The 18140-nt window shown below is 41.6% G+C and overlaps 2 protein-coding genes across 2 annotated transcripts; both read right to left on the minus strand.

The window, feature by feature from the left end:
- Positions 1-1293: 1293 nt before the first annotated feature.
- ephx1 (epoxide hydrolase 1, microsomal (xenobiotic)) lies at positions 1294-13966 on the minus strand. The gene is made up of 9 exons (XM_080743953.1): positions 13864-13966; positions 11727-11922; positions 10637-10817; positions 10291-10509; positions 9454-9583; positions 7546-7757; positions 6054-6162; positions 5654-5776; positions 1294-3472 (listed from the first exon to the last, which is right to left on the minus strand). The coding sequence occupies exons 2-9, from the start codon at positions 11907-11909 to the stop codon at positions 3271-3273; spliced, it is 1359 nt and encodes a 452-aa protein (XP_080600079.1). The 5' UTR covers positions 11910-11922; positions 13864-13966; the 3' UTR covers positions 1294-3270.
- Positions 13967-14586: 620 nt separating this feature from the next.
- On the minus strand, positions 14587-17300 carry srp9 (signal recognition particle 9). Its single transcript, XM_080744629.1, has 3 exons — positions 17117-17300; positions 16914-16982; positions 14587-15792 (listed from the first exon to the last, which is right to left on the minus strand). Exons 1-3 carry the CDS (start codon positions 17186-17188, stop codon positions 15673-15675), a joined length of 261 nt encoding a protein of 86 aa, XP_080600755.1. The 5' UTR covers positions 17189-17300; the 3' UTR covers positions 14587-15672.
- Between the last annotated feature and the right edge of the window lie 840 nt (positions 17301-18140).

Raw genomic sequence — 18140 nt, forward strand, 5'->3', positions numbered from 1 at the left:
CACACACACACACACACACACACACACACACACACACACACACACACACACACACACACAGACTCTCTCTCTCTCTCTCTCCGTCTCTCTCCTCTTGTTGCCTTATCGGGTGAGGTAATGCGTGGATCTTCAAGTGGTTCTTATCTCCCCCCGCCTGGTCATCCAGATCCTCCCCTGGATGTTTGACTGCCAAGAGGAGCAGGGCAGGCAGGCGGTGGACGGGCAGGCTGGCCTGGGGGAGTGCGAGGAGGACTGGAAGGATGTTGAACCAAGGCACCGACCGGAGGGGCTTGGGAAAGGCTAATGCCTGGTAAGCAGTGTTTGATTTCGTCGACTAAAACTATGACGAAATGTTTTTGTCGACTGCGTTTTTTTCACTGACGAAAACGAAATAAAAGCAAAATAAAAACTAAGCTGTGATGACTAAAACTAAGACTAAATATTATTATTTAGTCTTAGTTTTATTATTATTAATTTTATTATTATTATTATATTATTAATATATTGACAATTTCGTCAACAAAATAAAAACTAGACTAAAACGTTAGGGAGGGACTAGTGGAGAAGTTTGGTTGCTCCCAGGTGTTGCGTGCTGAAAATAGCAGATCTACAAGCTCACAATAGATCGGCTATTTTCAGCACGCAACCAAGTGTAAAATCAATCATTACGATGCCATCAAGGCCTGCCAAAATACATTTCAGTTGACTAAATCAACTGTAGATTTAGTCGACTAAAATTAGACTAAAACTAAAACTTTTCAAGTGACTAAATTATGACTAAAACTAGAAGACATTTTATTCAAAAGACTATGACTAAAACTAAATTAAAAAAATGCTGTCAAAAACAACACTGCTGGTAAGAGCTGGATAAAGGGTTGGGATCGATCCCAGGGGGTTTTGTGGTTTGGTTACAAATCGAACATCACCAAAGAGACGTGTGGTAGTTTGAGGGTGGCATTGGTGGGTGAAAACTTTGGGGTGCAAGTTATTGGAGTTTGGCCCCACCCTGGAAAGATTCTTAGAGGTTATCACAGTAGCTTGGAAGGTGGGGCATGAGTGCGGGGCGTTGGGAGTGTTAGATATTACTGTTCACTCTAGTAAAATAACAATCATTCCGAGAATATTTCATGAAATTGTCTAAAATGAATGTTTCGTTCATTTTGTGATTTTTTCCCCCTGTATGGTCAAACAAAGTTGAAATGTCAATGAGATGGACAAGGCAATTGTTTAAAAAATATGCATAATCACCACACAAAAACAAAAAACTAACAAAAAACTGACACTGAGATAACACAGCAGTCCATCATATTTATTCATTCAAAAACTAGGGCCTGTATATAATGTTTAAAAAAAAGATGTGCCATTTCAGTCATTTTGGAATTATATCAAACACGGCAACAGTGAATATATTTGTGTTAGAAACAGCATTTCAAGCATTTAATTACCAAGTTACAAGAAGTTGTAAAAAAAAACTAATATTCTGTTCATCTTGCACTAAACCAATTATATGAAATATTCAATGTACTCTTTGTGGTAAAACAAATAAAAACTAATTGGTCCAATTATCAGTTTCAGACACAATGCACATTAGGTATGATTGTCAAAATGATATGCATAGTGAAGGTGCATCACAAACTGCCATCCGCTAGTATTGTTATTTTATGTGTCTCTCTACTCTTAGCTTTGGCTAAATTGCCAAAATATGTATCTCCAAACTTCTCTGAGTATGCATTAAAAATAACTAGGTGTAAGGCACTTACTGTACAGTTAACACAATGTTATCATAAGTGTATGTCATCGTTGTCTGGTGGAAACCTTGTATGTCCAAAACCGTTCCTTTTTATTATTATTTTAAAAACGTAGTTAAAGTAGTGAAAATAGACGATCTGCAAGCATACAACGCCTCACACCACAAGGCGTTGTGTGCTTGTAGATCTGCTATTTGCACTACTTTTGTGCAACACTCTTGTATGATGAAGTAGGGCTTTAAGTTATGAAAGAACATACTATTTTCAAACTTGGAGATACAAGGTTATCTACCCGACAGTGACAATATGATAGTTACAGTACATTAAGGTGCAGACTAATCACGTGGCTGTGTGTGTGTGTGTGTGTGTGTGTGTGTGTGTGTGTGTGTGTGTGTGTGTGTGCGTGTGTGTGTGTGGTGGGAAGATGTGTGGTATTATCAGTAAGAGGAATGTCTGAGATGCTGACTATGTTGTCATCACAACAACACCACCGCATCTACCCTGAACTCCCATCTGCAGCTGCTGAGTGCTGAGTTAACTAGACCGACCATTACAAGGCTGAGGCGTCCACAACAACAGGCGCGTGCTGCTGCTGGGTCACAGCCCAGGAAAACCCCTTCTGAATATTGCTTTTGGACTGGGCCGACACTAACCTCCCATACTATCATATCGTCGTTGTCGAGTGGAAACCTCGTATCTCCAAGTTTCAAATGTGCTCGCGCTGCGAGGCGTTGTGTGCTTGTAGATTGGCTGTTTTCACTAGTTTAAATCATTTCTAAAACGATAAATGCAAAACGAACAAGGTTTTCAGCCGACGACGATATAATTGAACAAATTGTAAATCAAATTGACAAAACATAAATTTGTAAATGTATTTTGCTGCATTTTTGCCCAATCAATATATCAATGCTGTCGGGCAGATATTGTATTTCAACTTTTTATGTTTTTTTTCTTCTTTTGTTTGTTTTTTGTAAATTAATGCTCTACTTCGTTGTGCAAGAGTGTAGTGGAAATAATCAAGCTCACTGAGCTTGTAGATTGGCTATTTTCACTATTTCTCAACCATTCTTATATTGAAAGTGGTGGAAAGTGTGTCTGTGGGTTTTATAAATATTTAACCAATGAAAGTATTAACAAGAGTTTGTAACTAAATAATAACTACATTGGATCCATTGGAGCTTAGGTTCTTTGTCCTGAAAAGTAACGGTTTTGGTCACAAGGCGTGGCGAGGCGTTGTGAACATGTAGATCGGCTATTTTCACAATTTCTGCCTCTAATATTTGACAATTTGGCCCATGTTTGATTTGTCATTTCAGAGGTATTAACAAAATCAATAACCAAAGACAATGCATAGCTATTTTTTCCAGGACCTTCCAGGACCCTTGATAAATTCCAAAACTTTTCCAGTACTGGAAAAGTATTTTTGACCGTGGGAATCCTGTATATCTTCTCTCCATCAACTCCCCATCCACTCACGCACCCCTGTTAATCCCTCCATCTATCCATCATCAGTCATCAATCTCTACTTCTTCTCCAGTGTCTTGACAAAGTTCTGGATGTCCTCAGCCATCAGCTGAGGCTCTTCCATGGCTGCGAAATGCCCTCCGCGGGCCATGGGCGTGAAGCTCTTTAGTTGAGGGTATTTCTGTTTCACCCACAGCTTGGGCGTGTGCATGAGCTCGTTAGGGAAGGAGGCGAAACCGGTGGGAACGTAGACCGGAATCCTGGGGAGACAGCACAGGACACAAGGGCAGTGGCGTCAGTTTAGTAAAAAGCTAAGGTATGGCAAACATAACTGGTGTCTTGCACGCGTGCAGTATTCAGCTATATTCTGAGGTCTTTAGGAGGGTCATTCAAGCCGCAAGCGGAGCCTGCAGCACCACCGTGGGCCAGGTGGAGCCTGCAGTACCATTGCGGCTAAAGAATCCGCCGCTCCTGAATGAAATGTTTGGTACTGGGAGTCTGGTGCAACGCACAGGTCCTGGACCTGGTGAGAGCAGGAGAGGACCTGGTAAGACGTACAGCAGGAGGGGCCCGGACAGGAGTCAATACACAGAGCCTAGTCCTTCCACGTGCCAGATTGCCCCTCCCAGTCTCGGCAGAGTAGTTCTGGAGCGGCGGATTGTATGGCCCTGTCTTTCCCTAAAAGGACTGACCGTGGGTAGCTACTGGGACGTAAGTCGGGACTTGATCACCCTGGCTTGGTCACCTGGATGAGGGGTATGATGTTGCGAGACCCGAAACCCAGATGAGTTCAGGCTACATCACTGATGTGATGATACGTCCCAGGTGAATCCATGTGACGTTTTTTTCGTTATATTATTTTAATTGTGGGGAGACCTCCTGCTTCCATAGGCACGTACATGCGCTGTATTAGGAAGCACAGCTTGACTGGATCGATAATGCGACCGTGATAACACATCACTCCAATGAACAGCAGCAGCCACTGTGGTATCTAAGTGTATAGAGTTTATATTGGTAACATTTGGTACAGAACAGTACATGGATTAAGAACAGTGGGTAGCGAACCCGGGCCTCGCGCAGATCTGTGCACTAGTTTTAAAGGACAGTTTCGGCCCAGAAGGCTATCTTACCTTTAAAAGTATTTATTTACTCCACCCCAAATGATGTTCTTTTTTCAAAAGATGCTACATATTCCATTTTGGGTCCATCCGTCCTACCCGACCAGGGCTTTAGAGGGGATCGAGTGGTTAAATTGTTAATCCTCTTATTTCACTCGCTCGAAACACAATTCTTTCACTAGATGTCTGCCGCAGATAATGCCTCTAGTCAGTAAACATGTGGGCTGTGCGGCTGTATGCGGCTGTGTCCTTCTGTCTAATCGGTCTATCAACCGGAGCGACCGTGGTCGTGGAGCCACGGTCACAAAATAAACTAACGTGTGTGTGTGTGTGTGTGTTTGTGTGTGTGGTGACAGAATAAAACCGTGCTACAAGCTCACAACGCGTCGCGGACGCACCGCGTTGTGAGCTTGCAAATCGGCTATTTTGTATGTGCGCGGCCCCGTACGACGGATGAAGTATACATTCACTACTAACTATGCAGTCACTCTGTGCAGAGGCTGATACGGTCCCGCCCCCTTTTCAGACTGTTTGTAGAAAGACCACGTGACCTACTGTAACATAATGATATTTTTCGGGGCGTGTCATCACATCTTTAAATTTAGGCCTAGAATTATTGAATGCTTTAACCAGTGAAAAATAGCAGATATACAAGCTCACAGCGCGGCACCGAGTGCTGCGCTGCGAGCTTGTAGATCTTCTATTTTTGAAAAACGTGATATTATATATATATATATCCACGAGTTTCCAACGCCCCATAGTGCATTGCGCAGACGCTGTACAGAGCTTCCGGCGCCGCAGCCGAGTGTGATTTACAAGCTCACAATGGGTTGCATCTGCGACGCGACGTGAGCTTGTATGTCTGCTGTTAAACCGGAAGTGTGGTGCAAACAGGTCCAAATAATCTCCAGTTAACTCCCGCGGAAACAGGTGGATATATATATATTTTGCAAGTCTTTGAATATATCTTTTTGAAAGTGAACATTTGTAACTCAAATATTTGCTTCCGGGGGGTCCCTGATACAATATTTTGAGATGAGGTGGTCCCTGGAACAACATATTTTGAGGGATTTAGAAGACACTTGTAGAATCTGGTCAAAATATTCAAAGATTTGCACAAATTTTCACAATTTAAAAAAAATAGCAGATCTACAAGCTCGCAGCGCGGCACTCGGTGCCGCGCTGTGAGCTTGTATATCTGCTATTTTTTAAGTATTTAAAGCATAAAATATTGCGTAATAATGTGTTCAGGCCTAAATGTGTTAACTGGTTTACGTTTCAGTGGTTACCACCGTGCTCTGAGTTGCTTCCCTCCACACTTACTTGTTGTGAGGCTGGTTGAGACCCTGTCTGAAGTTCTCCTTGTAGAACCTCATGGAGGAGACGATGCAGCCAGATGTCCAGTAGATCATCACATTGGTCAGCAGGTCATCCAGAGAGAACTTCCTGCAAGGCAGCGCACACAGACATTATGCTACAATAACACAGGAACAGCACATAATGGTTGCCGTATTCCAGTGGTTCTCAATACGGTTTAATATCAAGAACCTCCATAACTCTCAGAGTTACAGAGCTGTAAGGGAACCCAAGGAACCCTGAAAACCACTGCCGTAGGCAAACAGTAGTAATGGTGATCATGTTCTACCACAGTGGCAGTTTACTGATGTTTCAATCAGATGGCATGGTCCAAGCTAACCCTGTTGTTCTGTTCTGTTCTTTCTACCTGGTCAGTCCTCCGTCGTCCAGGCTCCTGAAGTCGCTGTCAGTCCAGGTGGAGAACTTCTCCAGGATGTAGGCAGCCAGGCCCACTGGGGAGTCATTTAGACCTCGTCCTGCAAGCAGGTAACAGGTAAAGCAATAAATACATGCATCATGACCTGAGGTTTCTGTAATATGTAATATGTTGGTTATTATGGCACAGCACTATTCCATCTTCTATCTATTCTATCTTCTGGATATATATTCAAAGATTTGCACAAATCTAAAAGATTCTTCTAAAATAGCAGATCTAAAAGCTATTAGCGCATCACTCTGTGCCGTGCTATTAGCTTGCATATCTGCTATTTTTGTAATAACTAAATTATAAAATAATGGTTAAAGTGGTTAAAATCTATAGTGACACAGATCCTTTCCAGGTCTAAATGGGTTAAGTCAGGGGTCTTCAACATTTCCGGCCAAGGACCCCTTAGCTGAGAGAGAGATGAACCCACAACCTTATCATAGATTCCATATAGTTTCATCGTTTGACAGAACAATCATCAGTTTATTTTGGATTCATGTCAATTTGTGTTTTCAGATATTTAACCAATTGAACCGTCAATACTTAATGAACTTGACCTTTCAAACTCTGCTCTTTTTCCTCTACACCAAAGCTCTTTGCCGAAAATAGCCAATCTACAAGCTCACAAATGCTATTTTTGGCTAAAGTTCTCAGAATATGGACACTAGGGTTCAAGTGGTTAATATACAAAAAAAACTGTCTATCACTCAAAGATTTGGAGGACCCCCTGTAGTAACTCTGAGGACTCCCTAGGGGTCCCGGACCCCCTGTTGAAGACCCATGGGTTAAGTGATGCTTCTGGTGCTATCCTCTGGATTTTTTATTGCCTCATGTTATCATGGGATGACGTCTGAATCCAAATAAAATCAACCAACCAACCACTGCAATCAGGGTTCCCACACATTTTTACCAATTCATTTCCAAAACTTATCCAGAATATTTAACAAGCACCCTGTGCTTCCAGGCAGATCTACATGCTCACAACGCCTCACAACGCGAGGCGTTGTGAGCATGTAGATCGGCTATTTTCACAATTTCTGCCTCTAATATTTGACAATATGGCCAACGTTTAATTTGTCAATTCAGAGGTATTTTTTTAATCAATAACCAAAGACAATGCATAGCAATTTCTTTTCAGGACCTTCCAGGACCCTTGATCAATTCCAAAACATTTCCAGTACTGGAAAAATATTTTTCTAATTTCAAAATATTTCCAGGAATTTCATGACTGTGGGAACCCTGTATTAACAAAATCAATAACCAAGGACAATGCACAGCTAATTTTTCCAGGACCTTACAGGACCCTTGATCAATTCCAAAACTTTTCCAGTACTGGAAAAAATATTTTTCTAATTTCAAAATATTTCCAGGAATGTCATGACCGTGGGAACCCTGTGCAATATCGTAATGCTGCTTCGCTACTCCCAGTCCTTACCAGCAGTGTCGGGTTTGGTTGCCTGGATGTGCATGTAGCCAGACTCCTTGACTGGCTCCACCAGCAGCTTGTCCATGCGGGGGTAGAGGCGCTGGATGTCGCGCTCGGTGAAGTCAAACAGGTTAGGGAATTGTCGGCCCAGCATGAGAGACAACACCCAGGACAGCCCTGGCTGAGGAGGGGCAAAGTTCACGTGCAGGCCTTTCACTATTCTGGAACGCATATGAAAAACGACAAAGCCGTTTATGGTTAAAATGTGTTGAATAGCTATGGATATGGTCGTTGGAAGTCGAAGTTTGTGGCGATTAGGACAAAAACCTGAGAAAAATAAAATATAGGTGTTGCTAGTGATGTTTTTGTTTAAACTTTAAAACTATCCTTTTTTTTTTTATTTACTTATTTTAGTTTTTTGTTAAAAGGTTAATTCTATTAACTGATAGTAGTCATTGCTACAGTGTTTATTCAGTCATTCCTCCAGTTATTTAATAACTGGTGGGTTTTCAGGTGGGTCACCAATTTTCAGTTCGGTCACAAATTTCATCCAACCAGGAGAGAGACAAAGATCAGGTTAAAGGAGAACTTCATCTTCGTATAATTGGTCCTTACGCATTTCTGTCTACTCTGTCAGAAGTGGTTTGTGGAAAGTTATGAAACCTGCCTACCAATTACACCAGTGGTTCTCAACCTTTTCAGGCCGCGACCCCCAAAATAATCACATTTTAACTGGGGACCCCCCACCCTGATGAGCAATACGAGTTGAGGCATTACATTTTGTATAACACGGTTCTATTGTGAAAATAGCAGATCTACATGCTCACAACGCCTCGAAACGCGAGGTGTTGTGAGCATGTAGATCGGCTATTTTCACAATTTCAGCCTCTAATATTTGACATTTTGGCAAATGTTTAATCTTTCATTTTAGAGGTATTAAAAAGTCCTTAAATTGTCACCTTAGAAATGTGCAGATACCCTCTATACATAAACTTTATGTTGGTTTGTTTACTGTTGAGTGAGAAAACAATGTTGCACATTAAGTTAATCATCTGAGGACCCTCCAAAATAATTTGGCGACCCCTCTGGGGGTCCCGACCCACAGGCTGAGAACCACTGAATTGCACCATCGGTAGGCGGATTTGGTCATTTCAAACTTTTCTTTTTTTCGCTGTAAGAACTATGGCTTTTGTTTTAGCATGCTAACTGTCCAGGAAGATAAACAATGTAGTTTCTTTTAGCTTGGAACGCTCTTTTAGCTTGGAAGGTTGAAAAATACTCTTTAGAACGGGTACACATTATTGTGTATCATTATTTTATGCTTTAACTATTGAAAAATAGCAGATATACAAGCTCACAGCGCCGCGCTGCGAGCTTGTAGATCTGCTATTTTTTTTAAATCGTGAAAATTAGAATTTTGACCCGATTCTATGTGTCTTTTGAATCCTTCTAAGATTTTTTGAAAAACCTATGTTTCTATGTCAGCAATCTGGCTAGCCATCGTCAACGAAAAGGTCCTTTTCACTTAACTGGAGCTCAGTTAGTCTGTTCTTGAGAGACTACTATGTCAGTGGTTCTCAAACCTTTTCATGTGAAGGAACCCCAAAATGACATGTATTTGGCCACGGACCCCCATCTCAAAATATTTAGTTCCAGGGACCACCCAGAAGCAAAATCTGAGTTACAAACGTTCGCTTTGAAAATGCATATATTCAAAGATTTGCACACATTTTCACAACTTTTTCAAAAATAGCAGATCTACAAGCTTGCAGCGCGGCACTCGGTGCCGCGCTGTGAGCTTGTATATCTGCTATTTTTCACTGGTTAAAGCATTCAATAATCTTAGGCCTAAATGGGTTAAAAAGTGCGCATGAGGTTGGTATGCAGTGTGGTGCAACTGTGTGGCAGAGGACTTACGTGGGCTCCAGCTGAGCCATGTTGGTGGTGATCTGCCAACCCCAGTCTCCTCCGTGGGCGTAGAACTGCTGGAAGCCCAGACGATTCATCAGCTTGTGGAACACACGTGCTGCACACACCGTATCAAAACCTGGACACACAAGGAGGTCGAGATAATGCACTCTACAAGGAAATGTTCTCTGACTTGATAATACAATTAGAACTATTCGTCAATTCTGTCAGTTTTATTGTTTTCTTAACCGGGCACTCTCCATGTCATAGGATAAACATTGAGCATTTAACCATCACAAAAAAGTCTGGGAAGCCTTCTTTGATCTTGTCAACAGATTACAGAGATAATAAAGGGGTTGTGTGCTCAAAACTTAAGACGAGGTCCTATAGTGCTTGAATATCACCATTTTGAATTGAACAAATCACAGTCAACTGCATGTACATTACTAAAACCACCTAATAAAACCATGGGCCACCTATTTGTTCTTCTCTAGTGGGGGTGTAGCTAACTGACTGGCAGACCAGTGGTATTGCGGATTCAAGTAATATTTGTATAAGTTAGCTATACCTGCAATTTTATGTATTTTTTTTAACGTTTTTGAACACTTCTGAAAGTCTTTGCCAATAATGACATTCCCCAATTAGGGACAGATTATTCATTGATTATTTTATTAAATTATCGATTATTAATAATATGTTCAATTACATTGATTAGTTTGATTAACTTCACCCCTACACTGTACCACAGAGGTGTGTTAGCCAGGCTAGTTAGATCTCACTACAATATATTGTTTGACTACACACATTAACTGAAGCCAACCTGTGAAGAAAACCTCCTCGACTAACCTTGCTTATGCGGCGCTTCAGAGTAGCCATAGCCTGGTATGGAAGGACAGACCAGCTCAAACACCGGGCCGTCTGGGTCAGAGGGCTCTGTTAGCAGTGGGATCATTCCGTAGAACTCATAGAAGGAGCCAGGCCAACCGTGGACCATCAACAGTGGGATGGCGCTGGTGCCCTCTGCGAGTGTCTTGGGCTTCACGTGTACGTAATGTACATCGATGCCTGGGCAGAGATTGGAGAGAGACAAAAAGATAATGGATTAGTTTTTGCAGAAAACGTTGAAGACCCCTGCTGTAGAGACCAAAGCATCTTTTTCACACATGTGCCGGTGGTTCCTGTGACAGCTCACCTTCGATCCTGGTTTTGTAGTGTGGGTACTGGTTGAGTTTGTCCACTTGTGTCCTCCAGTCAAAGTCATGTCTCCAGTAAGTCACCACCTTCTGCAGATAGGCAGAGTTGAAGCCATAATTGAACTGGCTGTCTTCCAGGGAGGGGACAGGGCGAGTCTGGTCTATCCTCCAGTACAGGTCCTGAGGGCAAGAGTGGAGTAGAACACATTGGTCAACTTGTTCAGCAAAGGAACAACTTGTTCAGGATAGGAACAACGTGTTCAGCTTAGGAGCATAATTAGGGCAAACAAGGGCAAAGGGTTTCACTTTTAAATAGGTTTTACAGCACATTTCGAAAGCCCAACGAAGGTTTCCATGTCCATTTCCACAAAACAATAAATCGAAAGATGGGGCAAATCAAGGCTGTCTTAATCGGTTTTGCTTACCCGAATCATGGAAACCAAATAACTGTGTTCATATGGCCATTTCAATAACCAGAATATTGTCTTGATCGGGATAAAGTTCGGTCATATTGGTGTGCATGTAAACACTCACTGGTGTGTCCTGTGTAACTGAATTCAAACAAGAAGTAAGTATGTCAGAGAGGCTTATTGTCGGTATCAGCGGGAGTCTGTCCCACCACTGAACAGCCTAACACAGGCATCTTCAACAGGGGGTCCGGAACCCTTATTGGGTCCTCAGAGTTACTACAGGGGGTCCTCCAAATCTTTGTGTGATAGCAGATCTACAAGCTCAAACGCCTGGCGCTGCGAGGCGTTGTGAGCTTGTAGATCGGCTATTTTCGGCAAAGCGGTTAGGTGTAGAGGGGAAAAAGAGCAGACTATGAACAGAGTGAAAGGTCAAGTTTTATAAGTATTGACAGTTCAAGTGGTTAAATATCTGAAAACTCAAATTGACTTGAATCCAAAATACACTGATGATTGTGCTGTCAAACGATGAAACTATATGGAATCTATGAAAAGGTTGTGGGGGCCGGGTCCCTGCTTCATCTCTCTCTCAGCTAAGGGGTCCCTGGCTTGAAAACGTTGAAGACCCATTGCCTAACAGCCAACCCCTTGGTAGGTCCAAGGGGACCACAGTGGATCTAACCTCTAGTTCTTCGTCGCTGGTTGTGACCTTGAAGGGGCGGATGGTGAGGTCCTCTCCGTCATCAGGGGCCGCTCCTACACCATACCAGCCATCCTCTGTCTTCAGAACCTGCCTCCTGCTTCTCTGAACCAGATAGATGAGCAGCCCTCCTATCACCACGGCAGCCAGCACCTCCAGAAACATGGTGCCACGAGGTCTGCATCGATTTGTATTTAGGTTCATAAAGTTAACATGAGTATATAACTAAATGCGTTTGAAATGAAATCAAAATGTTTTCAGGATTCCAATTAAGAAATAACAAAAAAAAATCAGGAAATTCAATAGAAGCAAAAATAGCCGATCTACAAGCTGAGCTTTTAGATCTGCTATTTTTGTTGCCCACCCCTGGTTTAAGCATTTGAACCCTAGTGTACACATTCTGAGAACTACAAGCTCACAACGCCTCGCGCTGCGAGGCGTTTCGGCAAAGAGGTTTGGTGTATAGGGGAAGAAGAGCAGACTAAATACAGAGTGACGGTTCAAGTGGTTAAATATCTGAAAACACAAATTGACATGAAACCAAAATACACTGAAGATCGTGCTGTCAAACAGAAAGGAAGGAGAATGAGTTCATTATTCTTAAACTGTGAAAATTAGGATGAAATATAGTTGACCCAATTTGGCCAAAACAAAAATCACAAAGGAAAAATGTATTAGTGAAGTAGTAAATATCCCACTACGCTACAACAACCTGACAGGATTATGTTCTGCAACTTCCTTTACCCAGAATTCAATTTGAGTCAATGCAGGAGGATGATTTCATTAATAAGATTATGATTTCATTGTACTGAGGTTTAACAGAGTGCCAGTGTTGTTGCAGCCGCTCTAAATATCCCAGTATGCTATAACCACCTGACAGGATTAGGTAAAGAATGGACTGGACAAGGCCCTGCAGTCACAACTCCTGCGAGCAGAAATGCTGCATCATGACAAAGCTGTTCTCTTTCACGATACCACAACGGTGTATGTATTGTTCTATTGGCATTTTCTGCTCTTTTTCTTAATCACGTAGACCTTCTATAATTTGTGAACTGGACTTGAGTTGGCCCTGCACTTGGTCATGTCTTTAGTTTTTTCCCCCTACACAACATCTCTTCTCCAACAAACTCAGGGTGTAGAGCTGCTGTTTTTGGTGAAGGTTCCTCCCATAATAGAGACACTGTGATTCAACCATCTTTTTAAATTGCCTTTCAGACTTTTCATTCAAAATACATAAACAGCACATATCCCATATTCGTTTTTATTAACTTTTATATCCTATCAATATAGGCATATTTATTAATATAAGATGCAACTCATTTATATGAGTCCACTGCTATAGAAAAATGCCCCATCAGTGAACAGAGATCCAGACAAAACAAGCTTTTTCTGGAACAGGCACACTGGACATGCAGCATAAACAATCCATACTACTGTACACACCGCCCCCTACTGCACCCATTACCTAACTGCACATTGACTCATGAACATACATTTTCAGAATGTTATTATATAATCTCACTGATTGATTCAGATCGAGGAGTTTATTTGTTATGTACTATAACGTCAAGAACACTCATTGATTAGAATGCGTATTGAGAGATTGGTAACTTTTAACTGTTTTAATGAGTTTACAAATGCATGGTACTTTTAACTGCAGTGGTGGAAAGTAGCCAAGTAGATTTACCTAAGAGTACAATTTTGAGGTATTTATACTTTACTTGAGTATTTCCTGGTACTTTTACTTTTGGTACTTTAAGTACATTTTGATGCCGATACTTTTATAATTTTACTCACGTATTCTTTTTTTATTTCGGACTTGTAAAAGAGTAGACCTATTTCTGCATTGCCGTATTGATCTTTTACTCAAGTACTTTTTCCACCACTGCATGTGGACCATGGACCGTACAGAAACATTTTGCTCAATGAAATGACTAATACATAACCCGACATAACCTTATTATTCACGCACGCAACCCTTATCATCCCCTGATCAAGTTGCAACATAGTTCCACTGTTTCTACTGTAATCGAGGAAGCGCAGATAAAAGTTTAATAACAATGAGTTCAACGATGTGCAAAATGTAATGGAATTCGTCAAGTTAGTTTAATAACAATACCTTTTTGTTGTCTCGCTGGGTAGAGCAAGAGCAGCGACAGCAGGACAGGACCAATGTCCGTGCACTGCCAGACAGTCTGACTCACTGGACTAGCTGAGCTGACCAATAGCATTTTCAGGTTTCTGATCCGGTCGGGAGCGGAAATAACTTTACGTCATGTTGTAGTCGTCAGTCAGGGGGACTGAAGATTAAAAAGAAAACTACAGGCAGCCGGAACCAACCACCGGAAACAGTTCACGAAATGAATAAAATAAGATGCGTTTCAAATGGAATAGGGCGAAATCAGCAGAAATGGACGGTGGGATGTGTCGTTTTTTTGTTAGGTAAAATGGCAGTGTAATTTTAAACAAATGCACTCAAGGTGGTGGTGATGAATATGCACAGTAAAAAGCATTATTATAACTATTAAATAGCATTTATCATCAGTCAGAACCATACAATATAAAGTGTATAATGCACATTTTTAAATTTATTTTATTTTTGAAGTGGAACTTGGGACTGACCTGATTGTCCAGTTATGTCAATTAAATTGTTACACAACAAGTTGCACTTGATTAACAAAGTGCAAAGTTTAAGTGCCATTACGTTTTGTCAATCAACAGGTATGGTAAAGTGATGGAGATATTGCAAAAACAAGCATATGCTACAAAGTAGACAAAACTGGCATCTAAATACCCAGTACACGACCACATCCTTCAGAGCCATTACTGGTTTCACACTATGTGGGGATAAATAACTTTTATTGAAAATTTACAGTTATTTTTATTAGACAAAATGGCAACAGAGGCGTGGGGTCTATCAACAACTTGGTATGAAAATCCACATCCAATCCTGCTTCTTGTATGTGCCACCATGGTGTCGGCGATGACATTTCTCCTTGCATGGATTACAAAAATGGTTTAAAAAACAGAAAAAAAGATTGAAAGCAATGTGATCATGTATAGACAGAAATTGGAAAATACTTTCCCTTCCATTGTTTAAGTCCATCTTAAAAAACTGAAAATAAATGCAAGCTCTTATAAAGAACTGAAGGAGTTCAATTGATATGCAAAGCAGCAGCAACACTTTGCCACCCCAGATTCTTTGAGCCCTTTACATTTCCCCATCTTTAGCCTATCCCCAAACGCCCTGGTTGCCCACATAGACATGTAAAGGTAGACGCCTCCTCCGGCTGTGGGCGTTGGTAAAAGAGGACTGGCAAGCTGGAACTGTGGAAGGCACTCTGCCCCCTGCAGTGGGAAAGAGGGGACTCCCGCATCTGATTGGCTTACTGAGCATCCGTCCTTCAGAATTCCAGAAGCTTGCCAGTCCACTATTACCAACGCCGTCAGTACCATTAGACACCGGAGGAGGCGTCTACATTTATATGTCTATTGTTGCCCACACTGATGTTGCTACTAATACAGTTAGGGATGTAAATTAAAATGTCAGAAAGAGAAGAGTCACAGAAGAGAAAATGCAATCTGGCTAACCATCGTCAAAATAAAAAGGGAACGCCCTTTCTGTTTTGTTCCTTTTCATCTGATGCTACCAGAGTCTGTCTTGAGAGATTACAGAAAATGTGACTGTCCATTGAAAATGATAAGGGGAAAAAAAATGACATTTTAGGGGAAAAAGAAAAACAAGAATCACATCCCTGACAATACTGAATCAGCATAGGTTGCTGGGCGGACTCCCATCCACAACTCTTCCCATCCAAAATCGTATCCTGATTCCTTGTCACTCCGACTCTCGCCTCCAGTCCATCGTTTGTGTCTCAACAACAGTTTTGAATCTCTCGGTCCAGGTTTTGTAGAAGATCTGAACCTTTCAGTCCGTCTCCATGTCACCTTGGTGAGTCTCCTTGGACACCATGAGCCTCATGATTTTGCTGTGGAGTTTCTCGATCTTCTTTACATCTTGTGCCTGGTCAGTCTTGTACTGTAAACACTGAAAGAACAGATTGATGGGGACACATACAGAATATGGTCAGTGCAACGTTGTAGCAAGTGTGAAAAAAAAGGAAAAGCAATTGTTTCTCATAATTTGGAAACATGTAGACCAGGGGTGGGCAACTTTGAAGATGGAGAGGGCCGCTATATTTTCACTCACTCCAGAGGGCCACAATGCATGTACAGTTAAAAATAGCCGATCTGGGGAGCGCCCGCTGGCCTGGTGGTCAAGGCGCATACCACATACTAGGCTATGATGCCTGCTGGCGTCACCGGTTCGATTCCCGATCCGGACGACCTTTGCCACATGTCATTCCCCATCTCTCTCCTCATTTCCTGTCAGTCTACTGTCCTATCGAATAAAGGCATAAAAAGCCCCAAAAGGTGCAGGGCCGCATTAAGTGAAGGTGGGGGTCGCATGTGGCCCCCGGGCCGCTAGTTGCCCATGTATGATGTAGACTCTTAAAAACCTCTACTTGTCTCCAGTGGCCAACTCAGAAATTCAGCTTTGAGATGACATTTGCATGTGAACATGAAGTGCATAGCTTTGTATGCACATGATAACAATCCCCTACACCCAGGTTTAGCTGTGAAGCAATCATTCTTGCATTACATTCTCAACTACTCTGGTAATGATGAGCAGTTACTATTTGTGGCCAAAATTGCAAGCAAGATGAAGGCAATTATTATTATTTCATAGAGATAATCATTTTTATATAAAATACTGCAGTGCATTGCATAACAAAACAGTGTATACCACAGGGACATAAAAGGAGAAAATAAGTAAACATTTGACATATTTTAACAGTTAGTTGATTTAGAAAGTTTACATTTGCAAAAACTTGTTCTCTTATCAAATTTGTATTTGTGAAGAATCGCATTTTCAAACGTAGTCTGGATTCTATTCAATATTCTCAGTAATAATCACTGTACATTTCTCGACTGTTGTTGTAGACTGACATTGAATTGAACTGAATCGATTCGAAGCCATTACAAACGAAACAGCTGCTTTGTGCAATGCATTTAAAGATTTCGCCTGTAATGACGTGACCAATACTGTGAGGCTAGGTTTAAAGTGTGCTGCCTGTTAACACCATCTGTGGATTTAAAAACACTTACCACGGCATCGTCTGTTATTTTGACAGATATGTTTCCATCGCAGTGTCTGTACTTCATAACAACTCTGACCTGAAACAATAGGAAAACAATTACATATGAATATGTCACTCTGGGTTTCAATGTAGTCAGTCTAGTCACTAGTGCTATATTAGCCAACAGGCTAGCACACTAGCACGACTCAGGGAGAAACCATGTCGTCTTACCTTCATAGGATCTGTCAAATACAGTTTCTCGGCTGCACGAGAGAACTCCTCCCAGGTCTGATAGTAAGGCATGATCCCAGTTAAACCGTAAAATGTTACTTCTATGTATTTTATATGTTTATTGTTGTAAGAAATCTGTGTTTCAATGTGTTGTGTTCCTCTCTGGTCGCTGAGAGTTGGGAACACCACATCAGCAACAGCATGAAGGCAGCCAATCAGCGTTAAGACGCGACAACTGCAACCACGTCCGGATCACGTTTTCAAAATAAAAGATCTGGAAACAATAATCCAGTGCTTCTCGAACCTTTTCATGCCAAATTTGACACTTATTAGCCCGCGTACCCCCATTTGAAAATATATGCCAGGGACCCCAGGGCTAATAGCAGTGATTCTCAACCATTATCATTTCAAGGACCTCCAGTTCGACATGCATTAGGCTTCAGACCCCCATTTAATGGCATTTCTATCACATATGGGACCCCATTTATATTGTAAAATCAATGTTAATTTACAGACCCATAAGGGTCCAAAATTAGTTCCTAACTATAATTTAGCTGGGGACCCCCTGGAACTCCCTCAAGGACCCCCTGGGGGCCCCCAAACCCCACTTTGAGAACCAATGTTAAATAATTTAGTGTGTAGTCTATAGCTCACTTCAAAGTTCAATGAACCTATTATGGGAATAATGGAAATAAATACATCGTAGCCTACCAAACTCATCGAATGGAGTGAAAATGTGATTAGTTGATGATACCACAGACATATATCTGTGGATGATACAATTTAGCCTACATCCTTTACTACGAAAGACTTCGGTGGAAGGACCGGTGTGGGTCGGAAATAAAATTAAACACACTGGGATCCGGGATCCTCATCCTTATTATACCGCCCTCTGTTGGTTGTGTGGGCATACACGATAGTCTCTGGAACTCTGGACTGTCTGATGGAATACACAGCAGTCCAAAATCTCCCATTTTGGGCTCATGGGCTGAGATCTGGTGACTGACAATGAATATGATTCACG

Source organism: Nannobrachium achirus (genome assembly GCF_963921795.1).
Source record: "Nannobrachium achirus genome assembly, chromosome: 16".
NCBI lineage: Eukaryota > Metazoa > Chordata > Actinopteri > Myctophiformes > Myctophidae > Nannobrachium > Nannobrachium achirus.

Excerpts from the sequence above, each read along its gene's own strand:
- ephx1 (XM_080743953.1), bottom strand. The coding sequence starts at position 11,909 with ATGTTTCTGGAGGTGCTGGCTGCCGTGGTGATAGGAGGGCTGCTCATC. Across the intron at positions 10,510-10,636 it reads CTACAAAACCAGGATCGAAG|GCATCGATGTACATTACGTA; the intron begins GTGAGCTGTCAC and ends ATCTCTGCCCAG. Across the intron at positions 3,473-5,653 it reads CTCAACCAGCCTCACAACAA|GATTCCGGTCTACGTTCCCA; the intron begins GTAAGTGTGGAG and ends CTGTCTCCCCAG.
- srp9 (XM_080744629.1), bottom strand. The coding sequence starts at position 17,188 with ATGCCTTACTATCAGACCTGGGAGGAGTTCTCTCGTGCAGCCGAGAAA. Across the intron at positions 16,983-17,116 it reads ATTTGACAGATCCTATGAAG|GTCAGAGTTGTTATGAAGTA; the intron begins GTAAGACGACAT and ends CTATTGTTTCAG. Across the intron at positions 15,793-16,913 it reads AAATAACAGACGATGCCGTG|TGTTTACAGTACAAGACTGA; the intron begins GTAAGTGTTTTT and ends CTGTTCTTTCAG.